Genomic DNA, 27,878 nt, shown 5'->3' on the forward strand with positions numbered 1-27,878 from the left:
GGAGGAAGAAGGAGGAGGCGGAAAAAAAGTGATACGCGCCTCTCAATCCTGGCAGGAGGGACAGAAGAAGAAGAAGAAGAAGAAGAGGAAGAGCGTCAGAATATTGTTTACGCGTCATTGAAGTAAACAACGGGACCTATTCCAGTCTGGGTTGAAGCGCCGCCAGCACCGGTGGGACTCGGGATTAAGTTGCCGTTGACATTCGTCAAAAGGTGGATTATGATCCAAATCCGAAGCGATTTGAAACGCGCGTAGCCTGCAATGCTGCTTCCGGATACGACGCTTTCACTGTCACTCATCATCCACCAAGAGGTAAGAATTTAGTTGTGAGAGCTCAAGATTCGAGCCAACAAACATGCTAATATGTGTACGTGTGCGACGGACGGCGTTTGAAGGGACTTTTCAAAATACACGAAGATATTCCCAACTATTCCGTGTTTTGTTCACTTTCTCGCGACTGTGTGACACGGAATGTTGTCATAAATGGGATTAAAAGCACACTCGAAAGTAAAAAGTTAGCTGGAACTGAACGTTCGTTCCCACAGCTATCGTCGTGTAATTAAATTATGCAGAAGAGCACCTGCTCATGAAAGTCTTTAGAGGATAAGCCATGCTTATGAATGGGCAACTCTGCATTCTTATTTTTATGGCTGCATTTGGAGGGTTGCAGTGGAAGAAAAATTCAAGTGGAGGAGGGAGGAGTAGTGGGGAGGGCGGCTGGGCTATTGTCTGGACACTGAAGGGGTGGAGATTGAGGCTGCATGCAGATGTGCTCTTGGCAAAGGACATCTGCTCTCTTCCCTTCTGGGTATTGTCACAAGGTGGCTGGAATTTTTTATGTACGTTCATGAGAGAGTCAAAAGTTGACAGAGGCTTTTAAAGTTTCACATGTACTGCTAAAAAAATCACCGAATCATGGATTATTATCATGGCTACTTTGCTTTTAACTCATAATTTTATGTAGTTTATGTGGAGCACATTGAGTTACCTTATCTATGAAATGCACGACGATGATAAAGTTAAAATACCGTTATCACAGAGATTTTCTCAGCTCTCCGCCGGGAGTTGAACTTCCTCCCGCGTCCCCCGCGGTCCGCTTGTGTTCCGATATAAAAACTGTAAACACGACTCCACAATAGATGTGGCAGCTCCTGTCAGGCCTCTTGATGTATCACCGGAAGGAAAACGCCGAGGGGAAAATGCAAAATCAAAGCGTGCTTTACGTACAACAGTACTGTGAAAGGCCTCTTGATTAATTAATCAATCAGGCGGTGAGCTTTACCCCCGTCGTCCCCTCCATCAATCATGATTCTCTGTGTCCAACTTTGTCAGAACAGTTTGTGGAAGGTAGGTCCATTAAAAATAGCATGGATACAAATTGTTCAACTTTAAAGGACAGTGCAGGTTCTTGGTGCCGATCCAAATGAGCCTTGCCTTTCATTAGTAATACAACAACTGGTGAAGCCATTCATCCAGTTAAGCCTGTTCCGACTGACACGGATCTTTTAACGACATTCTCAATGCTTTAGCGGTTAGAAGAGGATTTCAATCCGCTTTGTCATCTCAATAGCTCTGCCGCGAACACTTTTACACCTCCCGCAGCCGCTGCACTATCTTCACATTTTAGACACTTCAAACATTTCTGTGTGTTGAATGGATTCGGCGCGCCTGACAAATGCTCAGCGGCTGTTTTTTTTTTTCTTTTTGGTCCCCCTCCATTTTCCTGGCTGTGAAGTTTTGGCAGAGTGGATGCGGCCGACTGCAGGTGTTTGATTCTCCTCAGTGATAAAAGACGCCGGATGCTGTGATCTCCTCGTCTGTGTGGTCGGCGGACTCCGTCGGCAGGTATTATCCAAAATGTTCAAGGGGAAATATTCATTCTGGTTAAGTGAAGCCATTTTGTCGACAGCTGTCGCTCGCCCCATAATTAAATGCGTCGTGAAAAATTCATAGCTAGGCTAACTGTTAGCTTATGGACAGTTTTCTGAGCAGATTGTTGTGTAAATATCAGCCCCAACAATCCCCACATTGCAGGATAATCGATTAGGATCGTCTTTAATCGGCGTCCAATTATTTGACCTTCTTGACTTTGATCAAAAGTGAGTGGAAATTTGGCCCCGCCTTCAGGGTGTTAATTGGCCACTTAGAAGGTACATGGCAATTGGTGGTATGTGGTTGAACCACCCAAAACAACAAAATGCCAGTACGCCATGAACCCGTTAAAGGTCAACAAACTTCCTGCCCTGCTTTTCACTTTTTTTTCCGAATGCGGCATTACATGGAAGCAATAACTGTGTCGTTTTCAATGTCCCCGCGAGAGCCCTTTCCAAGAATTTGCATTTACAGGCTGCGAGACACGGGCACTTATCGGTTTTCATTTAGAATCACTGTAGCGTAATTGCCTCCATAAACGCTCGCAATTTTTTATCATTATCGGTCCAACGGCAACTAGTAGCGGACTCGTAAATGAGCATTTCTGCACATTATTAACTCGCTATGACCGCTGGTGATCGGGTGTGGATATTTACTCTTCCCGGGATTTATGACAGTTGGAGTTTGCTCAAACCACTTAATAACCTCCCGCGCGCTCCTCGTTAACGACGAGCCATTTCCCACCAAAGTGCTGCTAATGGCTTGCATTAACATTAACATTGAGGCCGACCGTGGACGGGATGGAAACGAGGGAACGCACCACCTGGGGCGGGCGGAGGGGGCGGCCATTGTGATCATTGTGAGGGAAACCGTTCTGCTGACAGCTCATAATGTCCCCGTGGATGAATGTTTCCGAGCGGAGGACGTGCCGAGAGAAATAACTAATACGATGAATGTTGTAGAAGATGACAGCACACTTTTTTTTTTTAATGGCGTCACTGTACAAAAATAATCGGGTTTATTTTTATTTTTTTTGGAGCATTTACAGATAATTTGTAAAGCATTTGCATGCATATTGTTGGAATCACTCCCTTGTTATTATGTGTTGTGTTCCTTCCTTCCTTCCTGCCCACTCTCTCCTGTCTGAGCCTCTCAGGAGAGAGGTGGCATGAGGAGGTGGAGGAAGAGGAGGAAGGCTCACAATGTCTCGGCTTGAGCGTCTAGTTCAGCACGGCCGACGTGTACTCGTGTCACGCCGACGTATCCAGCCGCTGATGCTAAGCGAAGCTGTAATCTGAAAGGTGTAGATGCTGAAGGAAAACACGGCCGGCCTCCGTTTGCCTTTGTGTTGCGTGACCATCACTCAGGCATTCACTCAGCATTCACTCACTCTGCCCAATATTGCTGATACAAACAGACTTTTAGACATGGTGGAGGGCATCATAATAATATTTCATTCCTTTGAATTCCCTTTGACTTTCTGACCAAATGACACAAAATGGCATTTCAAGGCCCAATATGTGATAAGGTCCTCGAAATGTATTAAATGAGGTCAGCATGAAGAAGTTCTTCAAATTCAACTCTGCAAGTTTGCTTTTTAAATGCCACCAGTTCATCCTGACAGTCAGCTTCAATCTGCCTCCAAGCCTGTCTTCTTTTTTTTTTTTTTTTGCTATCTAAGGACCTCTTTGCGTTACGTAAATATTGGCACACATCCAACAAGGAAAGCTGGCAGATGTCCATGGAGGTGTTTGACGCCTGAACTACACTGTTAAGTCCTGGCTTGATTGAAATGACATTGCGGGAGTCATCATCTTGCAGTACACGCATTTTCCATCACTCATCATCAAGAGTGAGCGTGATATTAAACAGCCCCGATTATCTTCTCATTGTTGTTAACAAAGTGGGCGGCTGCCTGATCATTTATTTTTTTTCTGCCGATGTTTTATCGCCTTAGCTATCGGTGTTCCGACTACGCTTATTAGCGCTAGGCTACGTTCTTGTGATTGTCATTACCATCACAGCGGGACGGTCGGTGTTTTCAGATCGTCAGCGTGTTCGCATAAAGACGCGTTTGATTTTTGCAGGCGTTTGAAGATGTTTGATCCCTGATCCTGAACAAAAAGGATTCGGGTGGGTTAATGTTCGACAATATCCCGAGAGAAGCCTTCCGCTCACTTTTGACCGGGGAGAACAAAATACAGTTCTGAAGCCTTAAGTTGTGATTCGTGCTCTTTGCTTTAGAGCTAATTCATTGATAATATTAATTTAATTATCATAATAGGATTTGTTTTAGTAGGATAGGATTACTGTCCGATTGTCAAAGAACAGTGGTGAGCCAAGATGTGGTTGGCCCATTTTTATTTTTGACCCAAGTATTTTTAGAATGCCACATTATTATGCTAGGCTAGGCTAGTCTGAGTATGCTAGGTTGCGTTTTGTTTGCTAGGTAGGCGTTAGCTAAAGATTTTTTTAAGCTAGGAAACGTAACAGGTGGTCAAATGGTTGACCTTCCACTGCCCTTTTTGACTGGAATGAGAGAAACACACTTACGCGATGCTAATGCTGCTGCTATCGATTCATCTTTTCATTTGGGCAGCGCCAAAAATGCTTCCCTCTCTCGCTTTGCGTTTACACTCCTGCCTCATTTTCTTCCATCTCACGTTTTAAGACTGTCCAGAGGGGGAAAAGTAAGAAAGTGTTTTTACTGCAAGGTGAAATGATGATAAACTTGAACTTTTCAGGTCCTCTAAGCCCAAGGCGAGGTGTGAACTACTGGAACGTTTCAAAGAAGTCCCAGAACACATTTATTTTCCTCCGCTTTTCTCCATTGCTTACGTCTCATCCGTGACCTTTCTCTTCGCTGCCGCTAAGCTCTCTCTCAGCCATATTTTTCTCTCAATTGTAGTTAAGCTGTCTTTGCCCTTGTCTATTTTGTTTTTTTCCTCAGTATCGTGTCTATGTCTTGCTTCCAGGTGTCTGCGAGGTGGCCTAGCGGTATTTGGATGCTTCTTTTGTTTAGTCTCCGGTGAATATACACCCGCGGCCTTGGACAGATAAACACATACTTCTTTGCTCAAACTAACCTTCCTCTTTGAGCCTAGATACAAGTGAAATTATACCTTACACTTTCCAAGTTAGAAGTTAAAAATGCTGCATTGAACGTGTTAAAATGTTTCCCCATGAACACGAATTAACCGCCAGGTCACGTGAATAGAATTTTATTATGTTGCCGTTCTCTGAGTGTGAAACTAAAGCAGGTTCTTTTTTTTTTTTTTTTCCCCCTGGGAAACACAAATTGCTGCCTGAGTGTTAATTAAGTTCCTCTATCATGTTTTAGGCCCTCCAGACATGTCAACTAGTGAACCGATACTCATTCAACATGAACGCCAGCCCCTCTAATTGTGACCTTTTAATTTGCCGCAGAAGAGCTTTTATAATTGTTGCATATGCATCAGGTGCTCATGCGCTAATTCGGAGGAAAAGATCATTAAGTTCAACTATTTAAATTGACGCTCGCGACCCTCGCTGCACAAGAAATGGGACAAACTAATGTGCTTGGAATTATTCCGAGGGTAACTTTAAACACGTCTAATTAGGCGTTAGCGGGAGATTAACTGTTTTTTTTTTATTCCTCATGCTGTTGTGATAATTTGGGCTTCTTTCGATCGCTACAGTGGATTCCCGCATACTCACCTATTCGCAGATTTTTTTTTTTTTGGGTGGGGTAGTCCAACTAGCAAACTAAAAGGTTTCATTTACACCCAACATATTTATTTATTTATTTATTTATTTATTTATTTATTTATTTATTTATTTCCTGCCCCCCTCTCAGCAGACTCACGACAGGAAAATCTGGGCCGCCTCATCCGAATTCCATATGTTAACTGGGTCATCACGTATTGCCAAGCCATGCAAGTGTAGCCGCGCTTTCAAGTCCCACAACACCTCTGCCCTCGTGAAGTTTGAAAATATTGCAATGTTCACACTAGGTTTTATTTAATCCCAATAAATAGCGCCGCGTCGTAAGGCTTTTGCTGTCGGTGTTATTAAATGACGCCGTGGAGAAAGTAAATTGCCAATTACTCCGGTTGAGATTTTAATGGCTGGACTTTGCCGGAGTTCATTATAAGTAAAGAGCTGTACGGGGGAGAAGGAGGGCCGCTGGCCTCGATGAGTTTGTCTGCAGCGTGCGATAATGTCGCCATTATGCGTTTTGTCTGTGACTTACGCATTATTGTAAAATGCGCATTAGCCCGAGTCAGCAGTTAAATGTGCCGCAGTCTCCGTTCGCTTAGAGTTGATGTGAAGAGAAGGCTAGAAAGTTTGAAGGATCATTTTTTATTTTTTTTTGATGTCGCAATTCCGAGACTGTCAGTTGGCGATAGTGAGCGGCGCATGAAGAAGCAGAAGGAGGAAGGTATAAATCAGCAGTTTGAACGACGGCTTTACAGGCCCCTTGGTAGCCCCCCGACTCGCTCGTTTAATGAGCGGTGAGAAAAATAAAAGCACCCTCGATTCGCTGCCTCCTCTTTTTGTGCCACATTGCACTTTTTGGGGCATAAATCATCATCTTTTAAGCAGTCGTTTTGTGCTGCTACTGCTGCACTATTCTTTTGCAACATGTTGACGAGGGTAACCTCCCTGCCACGTATGATGAACTGCCCACTGTCAACACCCTGGCCAGAGTTTGAGGCCAATCAATAGCACATGACGCTATAGATATATATAAAATCAGTCGCCTGTGTGAGCTCAGCATTGTTGTGAGGACCAAAAACAACCAGCAAACTCATTTATCGTCCCTCCCGTCAGAAAGGACCTGACCGGTTCTGCACATAATAACACCCAAAATGCTTTAGGCAGCTTATTTCTCGTAGTTTGGAGTCTTTTACTACGCCGTTATTGATTACGCAATGAATTTCGCAAATCGGATCTTTAAATAAATATACAAAGACGTAAAAAATAAATGTATGCGTCTTTTTTTTTAAAAACATCGCTAACGTCAATTAAAATCCCACTGACATTTTTCTTTTTTAAAAACCGGCTAATGCTAAAGTCAATGTGAAATCCCATTGACATGCTAATGGTAAATTAGCATCAAGTTCGGGAGTGCTTTTCCTCCTAACAACGAATTAACAGCGACACTCAAATTCTTCCCAAAAAAGAAGTTTTAATAATAGAGTTCAACCGCAACAATTTCATTTGCACTATTCCTAACGCCATTGTGAACGTTCACTTTTTGGGCAGGAAGCTGACAGGAGAAGTGCTGCTGTGCCGCCGGCGTCGCATCATGTCTCAGCAATTGGCCACGTCGAAATTCCATTACTATCCCCCACCATATTGCTTGGCTGTGCCTCACCACTAAACATCCCAATTATAATAGCGGTTAAAGATGTCATGATCGCGACGTCGCCAGCCAGAGAGAGTACAGCCTTCAGGAAATGACTGGTGGAGAAAAACACGTAGGAGGAAGATGAACGACACTCTCCTCACCCTGCTGTTTTTCACTCCCTTCCTCTTCCACTTTTTTGCATGTCTTGATTCTGCTGATGCAACCACATCCTATGTGCTGACTAACTGACCCACATTCCCCCTTTGTTTGTGTACTTGCGTGCTTTCCTCTGCATCCGACATTACCGCCTCCCGCAGGCCTCAGCAGGAACCAATTAGAAGATTGCTCTTTAGAGGCACATCACTCATTGAACGTAAATTATCAAGAAAAGGCCTCATTTACTCACGCACACCGCTCACTTTTTTTTTCCCCCTTTCGTTTTCCTCGTACTCAACGCTTGAGTTGAAACTGATACCAAGCCACCGATACCACTCGATCTTTGGATACACAAAATTTATTTTTTTTCTGACAAAAGGCAGAACAGTCACTCTGCAATACAGTAGCTGGCTTTTGTTGACTTGTATTTATTTTATTTTTTTTAATTTTCACACTCAGAACGTCAATAAGCCAACAGACTGAGGATTGGGCAACTTTGGATGTGACAGTGGAGAAGAGGAAGAGACTTTGAAAGCATGGCTCTGACAGACAAACATAAAGTGAAACGCCAGCGACTCGACAAAATTTGTGAGGGTAAGACCAAGTTCCAACTATCTTTGAATATTGCCGTTATACAGTAGATCCTATGATACAGCCTAATTTCAAATTGAATTCAATTATAATTTTTTTCGGGTCACGGCACCTATTTTGCATTTGGATGATAACTTTGTCGCTCCGATAATCATCTCCCGGCAGTATATATTAAAAACATACGCAATTAATTAAGTATTACAGTCCAAGTGTCATACAAGTATTCTGTCTGTTGTGCCTTTGATGAAATGCCAGGAAGAGTCGGAAGGGAAACATGGCAAACACCTGTCGTGGGCATCACTTCCCTCCTCCCTCCTTATGTCCGCTCCATCTGCTTTCCCAGCATGCATTTTGGCACGGGCGGCACCAGCGCCAATGCCCACCATAGCATTTATCCAGAGCTGAGGCACTGGTCGGCGTTGTTTATATTTACAAAAGTGGAGCGCAAAAGAGTTTGTCATGGTGATTCCAACATGTGTTAACTGGCAAGTTCAACACGAGCGATTAGACTTTGTAATGCGCTGTAATCAATCATATGACAAGCCAATATAGTCATGGAAAACAAATTGTAATCTGGCGGAATGAAAGGCTACGTTGGCGCGGACGCTTCATTAAAGACTCGGAATTGAACCAAACCAAAATACTACTAATGAGGACAAGCGATATCCAAATTTTATGCATGGGGGTATTTTCTCCCCCCTGCCCCCCCCCCCATCCTTCCTCACATATTGGCATCCATGTCTGCTATGAAATCACCAGAGTGAGATCTGGTTCTGATACCATTATACCCCCCCTTCCTTCTCTCTGGGCTTTTTCCAGGCTCCTGACCACCCCCCCCCCACCCCAAATCCTCCCTTTTTCATAAGCTTTGTGGAGCTGCAGGGAGGATCTTAGAAAACAGACACAATGTTGTGTCACAACTGTGCTGCGAATTTGTGTGCGCTTAGGTTCCTGCACAAATCTTCTTAACTTCTCCAAAATAACCTCCTTGGTATCACATGAACCTGTTGCCTCCGTGGGTCGAGCCAGAGGCCGCCCACCCCCCGGGGGAGATGGATTATGGGTAGAAAAGCTGACTTCAAGGAAAATATACAGAGGAATGCGGATTTGATGCTGCTAGCATGGGCGTTTGGTCATTCATATTATTTTGGCTTATGTTGCCCTTTCTATGTCATACTCGAAAGTATAGTGGAGTTCACGTTTAGGGGTCAGCCACCAGCAGAGGGCGCAATTAATGTATATCCTCCTACGGGTTGTGGTTGGTGGTCATTTACTGAGACTGCAGGCGTCTATAAGATGTTTTAAAAGGGATAAAATGCATTTTTAGAATCAAATTAAAAAATACAAAATGGTGGTAGAAAATGTCATCCATTTTGAAATAAAAATCTTTTTTCCATACACCGCAATAATACACAATTGGACTCAACGCCCTGACATCATTCAGTAGGCCACGCCCCTTAAAGGCACACGAATACAACAGGAGGTACAGTCATCCCACTTTATTAAACACGTTTTTTTTTTACATTCACTTTTATCATGTTTGAAATGTCACATTGAATACTGCCGCTCTATTCAAGTGTCTGCTTGTCAGCGCTAGCGTCAATCACCCGTTTCGTAGCCTCTATTGAGAATCTTTCAAAGACAATTACTGAATCGGGACTCGCATGCGGGGCAGGCGGGCACTTAATGTTTTCAAAGTGTGTATTACACTCTAGTTGACAGCGTTATTCCCCACTGTCAACACCACAAACTGTAATTCCATTTCCATTTTGGTGACTCCTGCCCCTCACTGCCGCATAAGTCAAATGAGCGTTTAACATTCAGAGCATGCTTTTGTTTCGTGACAGCATCGAAGACACTCGTATTTATTTCTCCTGCGGCATTGTATTCATTTTGAGGCAGCAGGTCATTTGTATTCCTTTTCGCGCCGCATGACAAGGCGGAGGCTTCGGCCACAGCTAGAATAATAAAGAGATATTGAAAATAATTTTTTTTTACGAAAAGCAAACTTTTCAGAATCTGACCATATTGTTAAACAGAGTTCATGAACATTCAACACAACCCTGTCTGCTCAGTAAAATAAATGTAAGATAATTTTTTTACATAGGTGGAAAAAATAGGTTATTGACGCATGGGATTAGCGGCTATAACACAAAAGCACCCCGCCCCCATTCACTGCGCTTCCTGTGTTTTTGTATTGTTTGCCGATTATAGAGCTACTCTAAGTGCAAAACATACAATTTAGAGGATTTAAAGTATGCAAATGTATCCCGTGACGTCTTTAAATGATCAGTAATACTCACAGGATATGCATTAATGCAAACCTTTTGTCAATTTGATGCGACCTTTTAACCCATTTCTTATGCATAGGGAAGCCCTAAATAACTCTTAGTAGGGCAGCGAACACGAGCTACAGAGGCACCGAGGTTGATTGCGGACCAGTTGCGTGGAGGCTCTGCAGCTAGCATGAGGCCCTAAGGATTAGTGTCCAATCAGAGTGGATTTTACATTTACTGACAGCACATTGGACTTAGTAGAGGGAATCGTATTTTCTTTCAATTGCGCCGCGAGTCAGCGCCCCGCCTCTGTCGGGAAAACGGACGGCTAAAACCTGTTGGCGACGCATTACCAGCGACAGGTAGGTGAAACTTCAGAGGTGGGTGAGGGCTCTCGGAGGCGGGTGGGCTCCGGATCATTGACCCAATCAGTCGCCGTCGTCGTGGACAGCCGGTTGTGGTGCACGTGACGTCACTGCCAAGTGGAATTAAACAGGCTTTATTTGGTTGTAATCCCTGGTAGCAATCGGCGGGGCGAGTAAAATGTACCAAAGAAGGGAGAGATAAATCCTATTGGATTAGTACAAGCCCATCCCTACATCTAACCCATCCCCTCCTTTTCAGTTTTTTTTGTTTTTTTTTAATCGACATTTGGTGGCTCAATCATGTATCCGGTCTCAGCGTAGACTTGCGTAGGTGTGTACAGTGTTTGTGTGGTTTGTGGTGTGTTCATGTGCGGTGTCCTCTTTCCAAGGCAGCATAACCGGAGATAAATTATTCAAGGACTATCAGCTGGAGAGGGAGCTTACCTGATAGCACGGACATACAATATTACAACCGGATATCAGGTCAAACCGCCCAACGTTTCCTGCTGGTTTCTTAACTACCTCATTCTTTTACGTCTTTTGGTGCTACTGCCTACGAAGACCTTAACGAGACAAGAACTGACACAAGCGGAATACTTTGCTTTTGTGCGGTACGTCTTCTGTTTTTCTGCATTTTTCTCAAATGCTTGTCACCAACAAACAGTTAAGTCTCGGTCGCTCCCACAGTTGGGACACTTTAGGGGGGAATGAGGGTCAGTGGGACAGGGCTGAGAGTGTCTACGAGCAGCAGGCAAGAGTAGCTGGCCGACGTAGCTCTCTGTCATACGGAGAGGGGGGAGGAGGGTGGTACGAAACTCCCGCAGGGGTGCGTCCTCCTGACCTGGATTTGAAGCGTGAGCCGTATTCCTATCAAGACTACGGACACGTTTACCCAGGGGGTCTGAGGAAGGGATCCGTTCCAGACCTGAACCACTACGAAAGAGCAGCTATGGCTCACAGAGGATCCATTCCACATCAAGATTACTACCCTCACGATCCGGCCATGACTCCTCGTGCACCTGAAGCCTTTTACCGGCCTGAGCACCAGCCTCCGTCACCTCATCCGCTCAGCAGGTCGGGTTCTCATTTTGGCCTGGCGCCCATGGCTCGTGCTGGGTGGGATCAACCTCAGAGCGCAAGAGGAGGACCTCAAGCCCCCCAGTCAAATTTACCTCCCCCTCCGACTACTCCAACATACAGGGAATCTGGTGTTACTAAGATGATGCCCGACAGTCAGCGCAGACCCTCCCGGGATACGTCTCCTGGTCATTACAGCGTGGAACACGCCTCTCCTCGGTATGCAAATGAGCCTCCACCTCTGGCTAGTCAATCTGGGTATACCGATAGTCGCCCGTTGGATCCGCAGCAGCAGCAGGGTGCAACTTGTCTAGTGGTGGATCCTTCCAGTCAAGGTGGGATAATGAGGCAGGAGACAGCCTCGGCCTATTCAATCCAGCAGCAACAATTGCAGCAGCAACAACTGCAGCAGCAACAATTGCAGCAGCAGCAACTACAGCAGCAACAACTGCAGCAGCAGCAGCTACAACAGCAACAACTGCAACAACAACAACTGCAGCAACAACAAATACAGCAGCAGCAGTTACAGCAGCAACAACTCCATCAGCAGCAGCAGCTTCAGCAGGAGCAGCTGCAACAGCACCTGCAACAGTCTTTGCCGCCTCCTAACATCATCCCCGAACCGAAACTTCCTGTGGCGGCTCCGCTTCCTCCTGCTTCGCCCGCCCCATTACAGACCGCCGCAGTTGTCCCGGTTGCACCCGCCCCTGTCCAGGCAGTGCCAACTCCAGCCCCTCAACCTCCCGTTGCCCTTCCCGCCCCTCCGCTGACAGCCCCGCAGACACCTTTACCCGTGGATCCCAAGAGGACGGTGGATCCCGAGTTTCTTGCCTTATTGCGAAATGAGGGCATCTCTGAGAGCACCATTTCCTCGCTCATCCAGCAGGGGTTTGACTCCACTAGCATGCTGACTGTCATGGAGGACAACGACATACGCACAGTGGCGCCCAACCTTGGCCAGGCACGGGTACTTTCTCGAGTGGTCCACAACTACAAGCGGCCCACTGAAGCGCCACCGCCTCCCTCTCAGCCCCAGACGCCCATGCGGGGTCGTTCTAATAGTTTTAGCCATCGCTCGGATGTCTATCACCAGCAGCAGCACCAACCTCTCCATCCTCCGCAGGCTTTGCATGTCGACCCTCACCTGATCCCCCCGCAGACACCTGGGGCCATGCAGACCATCTCGCCAAGGATGGGAGAGGCAATAGGCAGAAGGCCCAGTAGTGCACCTTCTCAGCAGCTCCTGGAAGCCTCCGGAGGTTACCCAGGTCAATCGCCTCGTACCCCGGGCCCGTATGTCGGTGCTTTGTTGCCCGTTCAGTCAAGACCGATGTCTGCATATTCCATGCAAGGGTTGCCCGTTCAGGGTATGCAGATCATGTCGCAACAGATGACTGGCTCCATGCCTGCTATAGCTGGTTCCATCCACCCCATGCCAGGTATGCCCCAGCAGATGCCAGTCTCCATGCCAGCTTTACCTCAACCGCAACAGCAGGTACCCAAGGCATACTCTACCAATTACACGGTACCCATGGAGCTCATGAAGAGGGACCGGAGCTTGTTGCCCATGTCACCCATGCATAGCCCTTACCCGAATCCCCAACTGGCACGTAAGGCTGGAGGACCAGCAGGAGACAATGCCCTGGTACCTGTAGGAGGCCCCAATCAAGGACAAGGGGCGATGGTTGCTAACCAGAAGCTAAGTCGCCGCACCGGTCCACCAGTCATCGTGTCCACTATGGCATCTCCAGACACAAGTAAATAGTCTTATACTATATTCCATCTTCAGCTGTTATTCATCCCTTCGTCCTGCCTGGTTTTGGCAAAAGGCACATTTGTCACAATTCCACTTCATTCCTGTGTGCAGCTCCGGCACGTTGGCCAATATCTTTAATTCATTGGGACTTTGAGGCATTGCTTTGTTAATTTGCATTTGTTATGGTCCACAATCGTTCGCCACAGTCTCCGAGCGAGGATTTATTTCTCATTTCACTCTCATTAGTGTGTAACACTGTCAATAACTGAAGCAAACAGCAGCACGGGGCTGCTTTTACGCAACCGTACTGTGTAATCGGCTCCGACAATAAGTACATTGCACAATGGCAGATGTAGTATCACTGTTAAATGCAGAGAGGTTCCCCCCCCCCCTCCCCAACTCATGCTGTTGTAAACATGCATGTCTTATTCCATTATGATAATGAGACTGTTGCCTGGAAAGACTTTTAGGCTATGCGCTAAACAACCCACCTACACGAGCCCAAATAAAGAGCAGACTTTTAATTTCCCCTTTGCTCATTTTGGGTGGTAGCATCCGAGTATATTTTAGTGGTGAATGATAACGACTTGGTCTCGCGGCATGGCTGCGCTGATAAAATCAAATTACAGCGCTGATGGCCGACGTGTCGTTTTCTCTCTGCACGCCATAGTGACAAGACAGAGGGGAGGTTTAATCCTTTTACATCCTGCCTTTCCACTCTTGCACTAATCCACAAATACTGTCATTCTGTCAGAGTCTGCACACAGCCGTGATGTTGACACTGAGGCACTGCAGAAGATTTCTCAATTAAGCTGATTTTATTGTCTTTGTGATGATGAAGTGGAAGAGAGTATTACCAGACCCCCTTCGGGCCTCTCTTTTCAATCAAACGCCGGTGTCATTCGCACAACATTACGCAATCTTAACCTCTTTACTCGTCGTCAAACGCAAAACAGCATCGCGGTCTATATAACTTTGACAAGCTAGGCAGTATCTGATGCTGCGTGAAATGCCCTTGAGCAAGACCCCGCCTCCATATGACTAACCAGCACTTGCTTCCCCTCCCCCACACGGCCATATTTGGCAGAGCAGGATTTCCACTTCTTTACTTCCACCCCGCCGAGGTGCGCCGGTTGCCGTCCGGCTCTGCCATCCAATGCCAACGCAGGTCGGTGCCGCTCTGCGTGACACGCTAGCCGTGATTTCCCGTAGCGTGACGAGGTGGGGGGAAGGGTCCGCGCGTATTAGTTTTTGGAGATGGCAGATTATGTATTAACCGGCCGAGCAGGTCAAAGCTGCGGGCAGTTGTTGCACTGAGTGAGGGATTAGGCAACGAGGGGACGGGAGGGGGTGGGGGCGGGGAGAGATATTGTCCTGCTACTGACGGCTGATTGACGCTTGCAGGCAGGGGGGTGGAAAGGAAGCATTGACAGCTGTCAATCAACCTTGGACTCGCTTCACAGGAAAGGAGAGACATTTGTCGAAACCTTGGCCTGAATTTAGTTTTTGCAATTGAATTTTGGATTGTGCCCATTTGTTCTGGGATAAATATTTGACCTATTTATATTATATATTTATAAATATTTGAGGGGTTTTTTTTTTCAACTTGAATACACATTTTTGCTAAATAAAATACAGGCCACAACAAACTTTATTTATCCCCACAGTACAATTTCAGTTTTTATTTTTTTATGGGGCGGAACTTTGGGAGTATTGTTACCAGAAGACGTGTGAAAGCGAGAGCGGCTCCTCCCCTTTGGCTCTCTGCACGTCGACTGATGTTTGTGTGTGTATGCTGGCAAGTGGCACGGAGGTCCTCCCCCCCCCCCCCCCCCCCCCCCGCCAGCTGTTCCTCTTGATATCAGCGACTATCGTTTCCTCTTTCCCTAATGAAAGGATCAAGTGCGCCCATGCAGGATTGCATCGGTGCATCGCTCCACTTCTTGTTCTTCTTTTAGGAAAGAAAACCTGATCCCATCTTTGTTCCTCATCCGATTATTGCAGGAAGGGGTAATGAAAGAAATATGTCCCCATGCAAACGACTAAGCACTTTTTATTCATCACTGCGGTTTTGTTTTTCGGACGAGTCAGGCTAAAAGGAGCACAAAAATGGACACAGCAAATCGGTGACGGAGAAAAACCAGTAATGGTGTCACGCTGACAAGGAATGAATAAGAGAATCAGAATTTATGTGTTGACATCGACCCCTCCCCGCACCCCCACCCCCCAACTTGAACATCTGTCATCCCCTTGCAGCTGTGTGAGTTCTCTTTCGTTCCTTCTTTCTCACCGCCGTTCACATCTTCTCGTCCCTTTGCACAGAACAGTGTTTGTACTTTCGGCCTTCGTCGGAAGGGGGGCAGATGGGATGACGGATTTTCAAGCGTGGGATTATTCAGTTGACCTTTCTCTCTGTCCGCTGTTCTCTTGTTGTGAATGAGGTCTTGGTTTTATTTTAACTACGTTTTGGACCTTGCTTGCGTGTTGTAACCAATGACGAGGTGTTTCTAATATTTTGGCTTTTGTAGCGGAGCTGTGCACCGCTGCCACCTTCATCAATCTTTTTGTAAATATCTACAGAGGCTCCTGGATTTAAGACAAGACACGTTTCAAACCGCTAATCTATGCTAACGCGGTAGTGAAGGCATAATTACAGCTGATGTGTATGTAAACAAACCATAAATCTAAAAAAAAAGATCAAAGTAGTAGTAACCTGAATTAATAACGATCGGTGTCAAGCAGCAGACAATACAACATATACTTTGCGGTTGTATTCACTCCCTTTTTCTGAATGACTCGAGAGTTATAACCTGGAGGTCTAACTTATTAACCTTCATTAGATCAATCCAATTAAGATGTCAATCACAGCCGCGTCGTCCCGGTCGTAACCGCGCTAATGTGTCTCCCGGTAATCTTTCATGAAGTCTTTAAGACCGAAGGATTTAAAGGTGTTTATCGCCGTGCGCCGTACCTGCTCCTGCGTGCGTGTTTGTATATACGCGTGTCTGTGTTTGCCGACGATGTAGGCGAGGGACATCATGTATTGATTGTGACCTTGATTGTCACCAGGGATCCAAAGTGCCGACGGGCTGGACCCCAAGAACCGTCGTCAGTTGTTGTCGCTAGTGAAATGTTGCACAACTGATTTGTTCAAATTTCCAGAAATAATCTCTTGAGATATGCCGGTATGATTTAGTTATCGTCGTTGGCACCGCCGCTCGATCGCAGATTTTTAAGAGATCGTTTTTTTGTTCTGAATTTAGTGATGTGCAGCAATATGAGCACTACCATGTAATTAAGAGTAAAAAGCAGATTTATAATTACAATAATGTCGAGGCTAATTTGTGTCAACCTATTTAAGGTGTTTTGCATGAGATGTTAGGATTAAACTAGCAGACTCATTAAATGAAATGAAATGATTTGCTGAACAATTTGGTGTTTAATTTTCTTGTTTCATAGTATACATCAGCTGGGAGACAAAAATAGCTAGTTTGAAGCAAGCACACTAGGCCTCTTAGTTGGAGAAAAGATAAGTCATGCTTTTGGTTTGATGAGAATAACATTCGGAGTAATGGTTTATAGCGCCGCCTGTTGTTTGGGCACGCACATGACAACCAGTGATTGGCGCAATTTTCCATTGCCATTGATGTTAGCTAAACATCATGTTTTGACACTGCCGTGGTGGAAATAATGTATATTTTTAACACAATAACCTTCTAAAGGTGGACTTGAAGCTTTAATTCCCAGTTGAATGACATTGTGAGAAAGAAAATGCGAGCCATATCACAGCGAACAGCTTGAGAATGTGTGTACAAAAGAGTCTGGCACTCTTAAAAGGACCCTGAAGGCCACATCACCACTATTTAAAAAAAAAAAAAAAAAAGAACTGGATTTATAAAAAAAAAAAAAAAGCGCAAAAGAGAACAAGGGAAGGCGACACTCGCTTCGTGCGACTGGTCCTCCTTGAGCATTTTTCTTCCTCCCCTCTCTGCCTTTTTTTTTTTTTTTTTTTGGTCTTTTCCATTCCGTGCTCTCCCCCCACCCGTTCCCCTCTCCTTCCCTCTCTCGCTCTCTGTGGCTGGCAACAAAAGGCTGCCTGACGTCTGAGTGAAAAGACCAAAAACCTGCCGCCTCCAAGAGGATGGTGGGTGGGTGGGGGGACTAGAGGGAGGTGCAAGTCATCTGGAGCAGGAGGAAGAAGAAGAAGAAGAAGAGGAGCGCGCGGAGAAGCGCTCGCCGCTGCTGGCTCCAGACAAATAGAAATCCATTTTTTTTTGGTGGGGGGGTTCCCTTTCAGTGGAGATTAAAAGGAGCGCTGCTTTTCTTTTTCTTTTTTTCCCCCCACCATCCATTCTCCATCCCTTCCTGTCCTCGAGGAAATAAAAGACATGGAGCTTCAGGGGGTGAGGTGACCAAGGAGGACGCATTTGGAAACAAGCTGTGGGAGCCTGGGAGAGGGAGGAGGAGGAGGAGGACGTGAGAGAACCCTTTTTTTTTTTTTTTTACCTCTCCAACACATTTTGTGGACCATGTGCAGCTCCTGATTGGAAGAATGTGGCGACAGCATTTCCCAGGCAAGGAGCACGCCTCTTGTGTGTGTGCGTGTGTGCGCGGCCGGGTATATGTATTAAAAAAAAAAACAATCCAAATGGAGTCGCGCCAATGAAGGAGGCGTTGGTGTTTAATGAGCCTCCTTAATGTATTTGCAATGAAGTGTGTCATGCGAGTGCTGCACAGGCGCAATGAGGGAGGGAGGGAGGGCAGGACGCAACGCTGATGCTGATTGTAAAGGTTGTCATGTGTCATCATGCGCTGGCCACAGACAAATTGTGTGTGTGCGCGTGTGTCATTGCGCGGGCACGTGTGTGTTAGCCAGTGTCAGCCTGGCGGAAAAGTGTGTTGAACATCAGCCTCTCGCTCGCTCGCTTTTGCAAAAACAGCAGAATTTGTGGCTTTTTTTTTTTTTGTGTAAATTATTTTAGCCAGACTCCCCCCGAAGGTCTTACTTCACATAGAAACTCATTTTTAAGTTTAAAAAAGAATTTATGGCCCAACTATTTATTTTGTGCCTTTGTTTTTTACACTTCCTATAAGTTCTTATTTGTTGTCACATCACCTCAAAGATCTTAAAATGGTTTGTCCATGAATTTGTTTTGTCAAGGTGTGCCAAATGTTGCTTTCTTGCATTCGCCGTGCTCCATGCATGCGTCTCATCTACACTGACAGATGGTTTTGTATCACCCGGCCGGCTTCACCAGCGCTAGTGTTTGTCTCCATTCCCGTTTGTTACTGATATCACCTTCCCAGTTTTCCGCCTCCCTTCCCCTCCCTTGTTTTCCACCACTGTGCATCTTGTATTAGTTTAGAAGAAAGCAGCAGGAGGAGGGCAGCGGGAGGACAAACATGGTCTTTGTGCATGTCCACATAGTTGAAGACGAGATAGGCTGCTGGTGTAGATGGGGCGCTGATAGGGTCCAGCTGGGGCAAAGGGTGGGTTGGGTTGGGGGGCGGGGGGCAGGGTTAACTCAGTGTAGGCAAGTCTGCCAACAAAAAGATTGCAGCCCCTCTCCTCCTCCTCCTCCTCTTTTTCGCCCGATGCCAAGGGATCGTAAAAGCCACTCCAGAAAGTAGACAGTGCCAGGAACACAGGCCCCCTATTGTAGCTCGCATGTATGCACAAAAGTGAATGTTTTGCATTGTGGCCGCTGGTCAGCACCGATTATGTGTTTGGGAAGCCTTACGATAGAATCGCCAATGCTAAATTGTGTCACATGACAATGCTAATTGCTACGAGATACTGTCGTGTTTTAGCAAGCTTCCAAAGGCATAAAAAGTGAAACAACAAAAACTAAAACCTTACAGGCTCTTATCCGTCTGTGTCTGTTTGCCCATCTGGTTTTTTTTTGGGGCTAGCAGACTAATGTCTTATTTGTGGAGGATTACTTAAAACAATAGGAATGTATCATCAGTTTTTGTTTGCAGTACAGATAAATTGTTCTATTATGACTTGTATTAGCATTTGAGTATTTATTTGTTAGCATGCTACTTCCTGGTTTGTGGAGAATGACGGAGATGTACCATTTATTGTTTTTATTTATATTACGGATGGCTGAATGGTGCTATTAAAATTTAAATGTAAAATTTGGAATGCCTTGCTCAAAGATGCATCTCTCCAGCAACTGCCCCCCCTCCTTGTATTTCTTTGCTCCTTCGCTGCATCCTTCTGCTAGTCCATGTCCTCAAAGCTTCTTGTTGGGGTTACATTGTTTCCCCTCCTTGTTTGGGAAGACGTTAATATCATTGCACTTGCCACAAAGAACCCCAACTGTGTTCCAGGCTCCAAATCCCCCCCCCGCTCGACGAGCTCCCCCTGCCCTACTCTCGCTTGCTCTCATTCTCCATCGCCGAGGCCCCCGGCTTGGGAGTTGCTAGGTAACCCGAACCAGCTGTTGGTCCTGAGCCCATTGAGCCGTTCCTGGCTCGAGGTCAAGCGCGCAAAAGTTTTTCCTGCGAACGCTCGCTGTGAACCCGCCGACCGCCGCCATGGCCTTGACATCATCGCGCTGGGTGGAAAATCTTCCTCACTTCCTTTTGTTTTTGTACTTTTATTGTTCCACTAACGGAGGGGCCCGGCGCGGGGGCGTCTCAGTACCTACCCCGCTCCGCTCGGCGATGGGAAGCTCGAACCTCCGCGAGTGGAAGTGACTTTCCCGTTGAGTAGAAAATTACAGCGGGACATTCACGAGTCCCCGAAGTGAGTCACTCCTCTGTAGGTGATCTGGCTCGGAGGTCCATTACCCGAGATTGACGATAACATTGTCTATTGTGTAACTGTACAATAGTCACGTCATGTGACTCTGCTGCCTCTCCAAGTGTGGCAGTCAATCTAAGGAAGGATTTCACATCGGAGATCAATACACCCATTGATCCAGCGTGAAATAGCAAAGACTGATCGCTTGATTGTTTTGGAAGTGCTACAAAGGTGGATATCTTCCTACTTTGCATATGTCTGCTCCTTCCAGGAAGAAAACAAGTTGTTTGAAGCCTCGTAGGTCATCGTCCTGTATTCAGTGAAGTTTAGACACAGCTACTGGTCATTTTGTAAAAAAAGGATGACATCACTGGCGCACAGTGGTTTGTCTCTTACATTGTCGCGAGCTATCATAAATGATGTAGCGTTGTCACTTGACATTTACAGCTTGCAAGCACATCTGTACCCAATTGAAACGTGTAACAAAAAACAGACTTGTTTTTCCTTTCTCGCTTTATTTTGGAGTTCAAACTCAAACGTAGTCTGGAATCCACCAGACTTAACCTTCTTCTTTGGCTCTTATATACTGTAGTTTGTACACACAGTGCTCCCTAGTGTTCAAGCTACCACATAACTGGAAATGCCTTATATTTCTGGCTACATTTATTAGCGTGGGTTGGCATAAAAAAAGCACCAAATCAAACTATTGTGCTTGATGATACATGGAGGACAAATATATCTTGTTGTTCTCTTTTTCTACACCACCCCTCTTCTCGGTCTCATTAGAATCCCCCCCACCCCCTCCCTGGTTTTCTTTTTCGATTAAAACATCTGCAATCCATTTGTGGTTTAAAACTCTGGCTTACCAGCTCTGGCAAAAAAAAAAAAAAAACTCTTTTCATAGCTCCTGGAGTATCATTCAGTTCGTGATTAGTGTTGGCCGAAGGACGCTATCAAGGCTTCAAGCTTGCGGCAGCACATGAAATCCCCGCAGACCTCCAGTGAAGAGGGCGACCTGCTGTCAGATAAAGCATTATTTACATTCGCCTTGTTTCAACGGAGGCCTTTGCGCTTCACTTGTCGACTGACTGGCTGGCTGTTGGGAAACGATAAAACACTTTTGGTACATTAACGGCGGGGTTGGCGCGAGCACTTTGTAATTCTATCCAAAAGATTAGCCGCCTTAAATATCCCGCTGCCTAATGTAAACCATCTTGAGTCACGTTGTTACATGTGCTTTTCAATGTTTACTTAAAAGCGAGACGATACCATTTGGGGTGGGAGAGTCAGTGGGAGCTCTGGTTTCGTTTTCCTCGCCGTTTGGGTCTGGAAGCAGATATGAATTTAATAAAACCATCAGGAAGTGGCATCGTGTGCTCAAATGGTTGGCATTGATGGGAGTCATCGTCGGGGAGCTCTAAAAATACAAACTGTCGCGCGCTGATTTACTTTTGTAGATGTCCTCCCACACCTTTTAAAAGCATCCAGCTGCGAGCACATTTGACATTTTGCAGGCGGTCGGAGATATTTCTGCGCTTAGCTTGTCATTACAACATCCGAGAACCGGTCCAGTCGTCACCTTACGCAATAAAACAAGTGAGGAGGGAAAGTGATGCAAATATCATTGCACAAACCCCCCCCCCCCCCCCACTTAATATATGCATGGAATTCCTTCCCCCCGCAACTATTTGGAATATTGTAGCGTGTTTATTAGTGGAATGTCCTTGATGTTTTATTTTCTTTGTTTAGGGCGAAAATCTATTCCTTTACTTGAACATTGTACGTTGTGTTTTTAATTCACGTTTGAGCAGCATTCTCCGCCAAGAGCTTTACGCATTCCAACGTTGTTTATGCGTGCAATTCTTTTCTTCGACGGTCGTTTGCTCTCTGCTTAGCCAACAAGCTCCTTAGCAGGATTAATCTGATATCCAAGCTAATAAGAGCGTCGTTAAGGAGTTAATTATCTCCAGATATCCACCTGCTTTTACCGTCTTGTTACGTTGCAGAGAAATCTTTCAGCCACCGATAATCGATAATTACTTCTTGAAGGTTCTTCTTTAGCGTGTGTGTGTGCGCGGCAGCTCCAGTGAAGAATAATGCAAACAAAGCTGTGATTCGAGGTCGTTTGTCATTTATATTCCATTTCATATTCTTTCTTTTCATGTACTTCTCATCATGATATCCCGCTCAGGCGCATCGATGAAGTACTACCGCTTTTATTAGAAGTGCCATGCAGCCATATTGTTAACGATTGTGATGTATAAACGGCGTCGTTCAAAGGAAAAAAAAAGGGAGAAAAATCATCTCTTTATCTCCGCAGTTGTAAAGTGAGTCACAAGGCTGCCGTAAAAATGTCATTCAACACGGAGGAGTGATGACAGGAAAGCTTCCGTGGGAGGGAAAACGAGGAGGGAAGTGCGGACAAAGAACATTATAAAAATACATTTCAGTCACAATATAAGATATTGGGAGCCTCTGTTTTTTTGGGGGGGGGCAAAATGAACTGAATTAACACACGAATTCTGCACAACTACATGATGCAAGGAGGATTTACTCAATGTTTTGCTTTCAGTATCGGTAGCTGGTATCGGTTCTCGCCCATCCCTAACGGTTTGAGATTCTTTCAAGGCATATGGCAGTCAAAAGTTTGCGCGCACTTTCTACTGATTAAGAATGCGAACTTTTGACTTTTAGAGTCTTTAAATCGGCTGCGATAAGATCCCTTTCACACATGCAAAAAAATGAGGAGGAAGATTCCCTCCATTAGCGAAGAAGCACTGAATCAAATGTTTGTCATTATTCTGCCCAATCGCCATGACAACCAGCAGCGGGAACCAGGCAATAATGCGTGAACACCCAACACCTTCTTTCTATATTTTTTTTCATATTTCTTCATTTTGGGTGATAGACACGAGCTGACCTGAGTGGATTGTTGAGGCGGTGACCTCAGGGCATGAAAAGGGCCTGTTGCCGGGTAACACAGTCGATACAGTAACTGTTGTGTGTGTGTCATACGAGTCCGAGCAGGGAAACACTTCCTGTTATCATTTCCCTCTCCTCTTCCTCCGCATTGTGTCATGAATAATTCAAGCGCTACGTCTCCGCAGGTATCCGGCCGCAAATCATGAACGGGCCCATGCACCCACGCCCCCTGGTGGCGCTGCTGGATGGGCGCGACTGCACGGTGGAGATGCCCATCCTCAAGGACCTGGCCACCGTAGCCTTCTGCGACGCTCAATCCACGCAGGAAATACACGAAAAGGTACAAAAATATTTCTTTTCTGATGGTCAGCCATCATTGTTTCCCTCCCCCTCAATATTTGCAAGTGCAAGTTAATATGCAATTATTTTTTTCAAGGTCCTCTTCTCGTGTGTTTCGAAACAAACAATATATTTGTTTAACAAACAATACCACATTTAGCAAATATAAATGTTTTGGTCTTACGATTGTTTGATTCTGAAAGAGAATTAAAGCACAAGCTGTATTAACCTTGGCTTTAGCAGTGTCTGGCTCCCCTCTGGCAACCAGTAAATTACAAAAAAAAAACGTTATAAGGAAATTCCTGGTGCGATGCTAATCCGCCGCAGCAAAGTTAATTCCGTTAGCGGTTAGTTTTATGAATTTAAGCCCGTTATTTTCATAAGCGCTCGTTACGCCACCTCGACTTTAATGTGATAAACAGCCGATTTGGCACTTTCCCCTTCTTTAAATGCGCACACAACAAGACATTTGCATTTAGATGATGGCAAGTGTAAATTTCCACATGCTTCAAAGAGGTGTTCTGTATGAAATATAAAATACATTTCACGTCGCCTGCCGACGACGGTCAGGTCCTGAGCGAGGCGGTGGGAGCCATGATGTACCACACCATCACGCTGACCCGGGAGGACCTGGAGAAGTTCAAGGCGCTACGCATCATCATCCGCATTGGCAGCGGCTACGACAACATCGACATCAAGGCGGCCGGAGAGCTCGGTGAGATGATCCAAATCCTAATTTCGTTGTACAATAACTATATAAGGCATTCTTCTTCTTCTCCTTCTTCTTCTTTTGTGGCTTGAAAGTAGCAGCATTTTTTTTCTCGTTCCTTCCGCAGGTATCGCCGTGTGCAACATTCCCTCGGCGGCGGTAGAGGAGACGGCCGACTCGACACTCTGTCACATTCTCAACCTGTACAGGAGGAACACTTGGCTCTACCAGGCTCTCCGGGAGGGCACGCGGGTCCAGAGCGTGGAGCAAATCCGAGAGGTGGCCTCGGGGGCGGCCAGGATCCGAGGAGAGACGCTCGGCCTGATCGGATTCGGTGGGTGCAACAAGGAAGCCGAGCATATTCAATCTGTTCTCTTTTGGAAACATATTTTCCATACTTTCCAATCAGCCTTGTAACATTTTGAAGTGCACCCCCTTCAGGTCGCGCGGGCCAAGCGGTGTCGATGCGGGCCAAGGCGTTCGGCTTCAACGTGATCTTCTACGACCCGTACCTGCAGGACGGCCTGGAGCGCTCGCTGGGGGTGCAGCGCGTCTACACGCTGCAGGACCTCCTCTACCAAAGCGACTGCGTCTCTCTGCACTGCAACCTCAACGAGCACAACCACCACCTCATCAACGACTTCACCATCAAGCAGGCACGACTCAATCACTTAGCTTCTGGCTTAATTCATTAAATCAAAAATGAAAGAAATAACATTTCTGTGGATTGCAGATGCGTCAAGGCGCGTTCCTGGTGAACGCGGCGCGAGGAGGCCTGGTGGACGAAAAGGCCTTGGCGCAGGCCCTCAAGGAAGGCCGAATACGTGGAGCCGCCTTGGACGTCCACGAGTCGGAACCCTTTAGGTCTGTCTTTCTGAAACTTTGCTGAGCTAGGGCACATATGTGATACACAGGTTCTTTTGTTTGTTCTGCAATCTCGACAAAGTGAAACTGGCATCCTTCACGTTCTTAAGATTTCTTCTTAGCCATTTTGACTTTGAATTGATCTCTTTTTTTCTTGATGTTCCTCATTTCAGCTTTTCTCAAGGTCCCCTTAAGGACGCCCCCAACTTGATCTGCACGCCGCACACCGCCTGGTACAGTGAGCAGGCATCGCTGGAGATGCGCGAGGCCGCCGCCACTGAAATCCGCCGAGCCATCACGGGTACTAACCCTAACCCACAAGTTACACAAGTCAACGCAGTCCTTTCTTGACTTATAAGATGCTGATTGCGTGTGTCCTCCATTTAGGTCGCATCCCCGACAGCCTGCGGAATTGCGTCAACAAAGAGTTCTTCATCACCTCGGCGCCCTGGGGAGTGATGGAGCAGCCCCAGCCTCACCCGGAGATCAACGGCGCCGCCTACAGGTGGGAGGATGGTAGCACGTTCTGACGGGAAGCTTTGACAAGTCAAGGCCCAAATACAGCGGAACCTCCAAAGTGGAGCACCCCAAACCAAGGCACACATAGAGAAAAACAAGCATTCAGGCCAAGTCAGGCATCACAGCTGATTTCATTTGTACCAATTTATTAAAAAAAAGAAAATGTATTTTGAGAAGTGACGGTGCTGGACTTTGGAGGTTCCAGCGTGCGTATGGTAACGTTTGGCTTGATCGGGACTGAACTGCTTCTCTCACACACAGCCGAGTGAACCAAACCATGGTACACGCCATAGCAACGGGGGGTGTGCAGGACAAATTATATTCCTAAATATCAAAGCAGGTAAATGAGTCGTGGTGACGCACACCAACTAAACTCCCCAATGTGTGTGTTACATTCACCTGGACTGCGTTGTCCCTCCCCAGCTTCCATACCGGTGCTCACTTCCCTGTATGACCCCCACCCCGAAATTACCTTCCCCAAAATTCTACGTATGTGGACAAAGGTTTATGTTCAAGTGTGTAGTCCTATGTAGCACCCAACCCTGATCTTTGTCATACAAAATGTAGATACAGAACTTCAATGAGCAATGCACAATTTTAAGAAAGCTTTTGAACAAGTGTAGTGATTGACTGTCGAGACATCTTTGCCACAAGGACCTTGCGTGGACAAAAAAAAAAACTTTTTGTCCAAGCACTAAAAGCATTTCTGCATCTATAGGTTCCCTCCGGGTGTGGTGGGCGGCGTGGCCCCCGGTGGGATCCCCCGGCCCCTGGAGGGGCTGCTGCCTGGCGGCCTCCCCGTGGCTCACACCTTGCCCCCGGGGACCCACGCGTCACAGACCACCTCTCCCAACCAACCCTCCAAACATGGCGACCCCACCAGAGAGCACATGAGCGAGCCGTGACCAAGCGCCGCCCCTGCTCGGAAGGCACCGATGACCCCCCCCTCGCCCGTCGGGCAAAGTGTGCCCCCCCCCTCCCCTCCCCGGTCCTTACCCTCGACGGAGGATGCACAGATGAGACATGTGATGTGACACAGATGTGACACATGAGCCCTCCTGGACTTGGAGGATGGAATTCCCATTTTTTTGCTCCTTTCCTTCATTCCAGCTGTTTTTTTAATCCCTTCTTTCAGTGTTGTGTTGCAAGTGTTGTTCTGTTTCTGCAAGTGTTACATGTGTTTTTTAGCAGGAGTCCTCGTTAGCAATCAAAAAACATTTGATCCATTCAGTAAATTATATTTGCATCATTGTGAGCTAGAAAAGTAGGACAAAACAAGAGCAACTACTAAATTCAAGCCATATCTTGATAGACAGCAATCTGGGTTATTTCTTTTTCTTCTCCTTTTCTCTGTCAAATTCAGTTGATGTGCAGTTTGGTTGTTAAATGTTCTTAAGTCATGTGACTGCTCCTTCTAGTTCTTTTTTTGTTTAATTTTTAAAAAATTTTTTTTAGGGTGACTGTGTTTTGTTCTTGTACAAGGTGAACATACAGTATAATATAAGTGCAGCTGGAAACCACAAATAAATACATGCTGTTCTGATTGATGATAAGAATTTGATTTGTGATTTTTGTGATTTGTGAGCACAGTGCTCGGGGGCCGCGTTCCAATATGTTTTCCAAATGACCCTCGTTAAGCGCACCTGCGTGAAAACTTTTAGCCACTTTCACGTTCAAAAAGCGCTAAAAGTTTTCACGCACCTGCACTTAACGAGGGAATCACACGGACACTCCATTAGGTACACCGCCATTTTCAAGTGTACCTAATAACAGGCCACTTTATTAGGGAAATATGGTCAAAGGTCACAGTTGTCAAGCTCTAGTCCTCGGGCCGCGTTCCAATATGTTTTCCAAGTAACCCTCGTTAAGCGCACCTGCGTGAAAACTTTTAGCCACTTTCACGTTCAAAAAGCGCTAAAAGTTTTCACGCACCTGCACTTAACGAGGGAATCACACGGACACTCCATTAGGTACACCGCCATTTTCAAGTGTACCTAATAACAGGCCACTTTATTAGGGAAATATGGTCAAAGGTCACAGGTGTCAAGCTCTACTCCTCGGGCCGCGTTCCAATATGTTTTCCAAGTGACCCTCGTTAAGCGCAGGTGCGTGAAAACTTTTAGCCACTTTCACGTTCAAAAAGGGCTAAAAGTTTTCACGCACCTGCACTTAACGAGGGAATCACACGGACACTCCATTAGGTACACCGCCATTTTCAAGTGTACCTAATAACAGGCCACTTTATTAGGGAAATATGGTCAAAGGTGTCAAGCTCTAGTCCTCGGGCCGCGTTCCAATATTTTTTCCAAGTGACCCTCGTTAAGCGCAGGTGCGTGAAAACTTTTAGCT

At 46.1% G+C, this 27,878-nt stretch overlaps 1 protein-coding gene across 6 annotated transcripts; it reads left to right on the plus strand.

Annotated features, from left to right (window-relative positions):
- Positions 1-27,085, plus strand: ctbp2a (C-terminal binding protein 2a). Of its 6 annotated transcripts, XM_088384184.1 has the most exons (12): positions 1-312; positions 1,736-1,845; positions 7,820-7,954; positions 23,284-23,438; positions 24,008-24,152; positions 24,274-24,480; positions 24,588-24,802; positions 24,880-25,010; positions 25,184-25,311; positions 25,398-25,515; positions 25,791-25,869; positions 26,248-26,395. In XM_088384184.1, exons 3-11 carry the CDS (start codon positions 7,897-7,899, stop codon positions 25,855-25,857), a joined length of 1,224 nt encoding a protein of 407 aa, XP_088240310.1. In that variant the 5' UTR covers positions 1-312; positions 1,736-1,845; positions 7,820-7,896; the 3' UTR covers positions 25,858-25,869; positions 26,248-26,395. The 6 variants fall into 6 exon arrangements, with proteins under 6 accessions (XP_088240310.1, XP_088240307.1, XP_088240308.1 ...); XM_088384181.1 differs by lacking the exon at positions 25,791-25,869 and having other exon boundaries at positions 2-312; positions 26,248-27,085; XM_088384182.1 differs by lacking the exons at positions 1,736-1,845; positions 25,791-25,869 and having other exon boundaries at positions 2-312; positions 26,248-27,085.
- The last annotated feature ends 793 nt before the right edge of the window (positions 27,086-27,878 follow it).

The sequence above is a fragment of the Syngnathus floridae genome, chromosome 9 (genome assembly GCF_059516105.1).
Source record: "Syngnathus floridae isolate MCC-2025c chromosome 9, RoL_Sflo_1.0, whole genome shotgun sequence".
Taxonomy (NCBI): domain Eukaryota; kingdom Metazoa; phylum Chordata; class Actinopteri; order Syngnathiformes; family Syngnathidae; genus Syngnathus; species Syngnathus floridae.

Excerpts from the sequence above, each read along its gene's own strand:
- ctbp2a (XM_088384179.1), top strand. The coding sequence starts at position 11,236 with ATGCTTGTCACCAACAAACAGTTAAGTCTCGGTCGCTCCCACAGTTGG. Across the intron at positions 25,011-25,183 it reads CACGAGTCGGAACCCTTTAG|CTTTTCTCAAGGTCCCCTTA; the intron begins GTCTGTCTTTCT and ends TCCTCATTTCAG. Across the intron at positions 25,516-26,247 it reads ATCAACGGCGCCGCCTACAG|GTTCCCTCCGGGTGTGGTGG; the intron begins GTGGGAGGATGG and ends CTGCATCTATAG.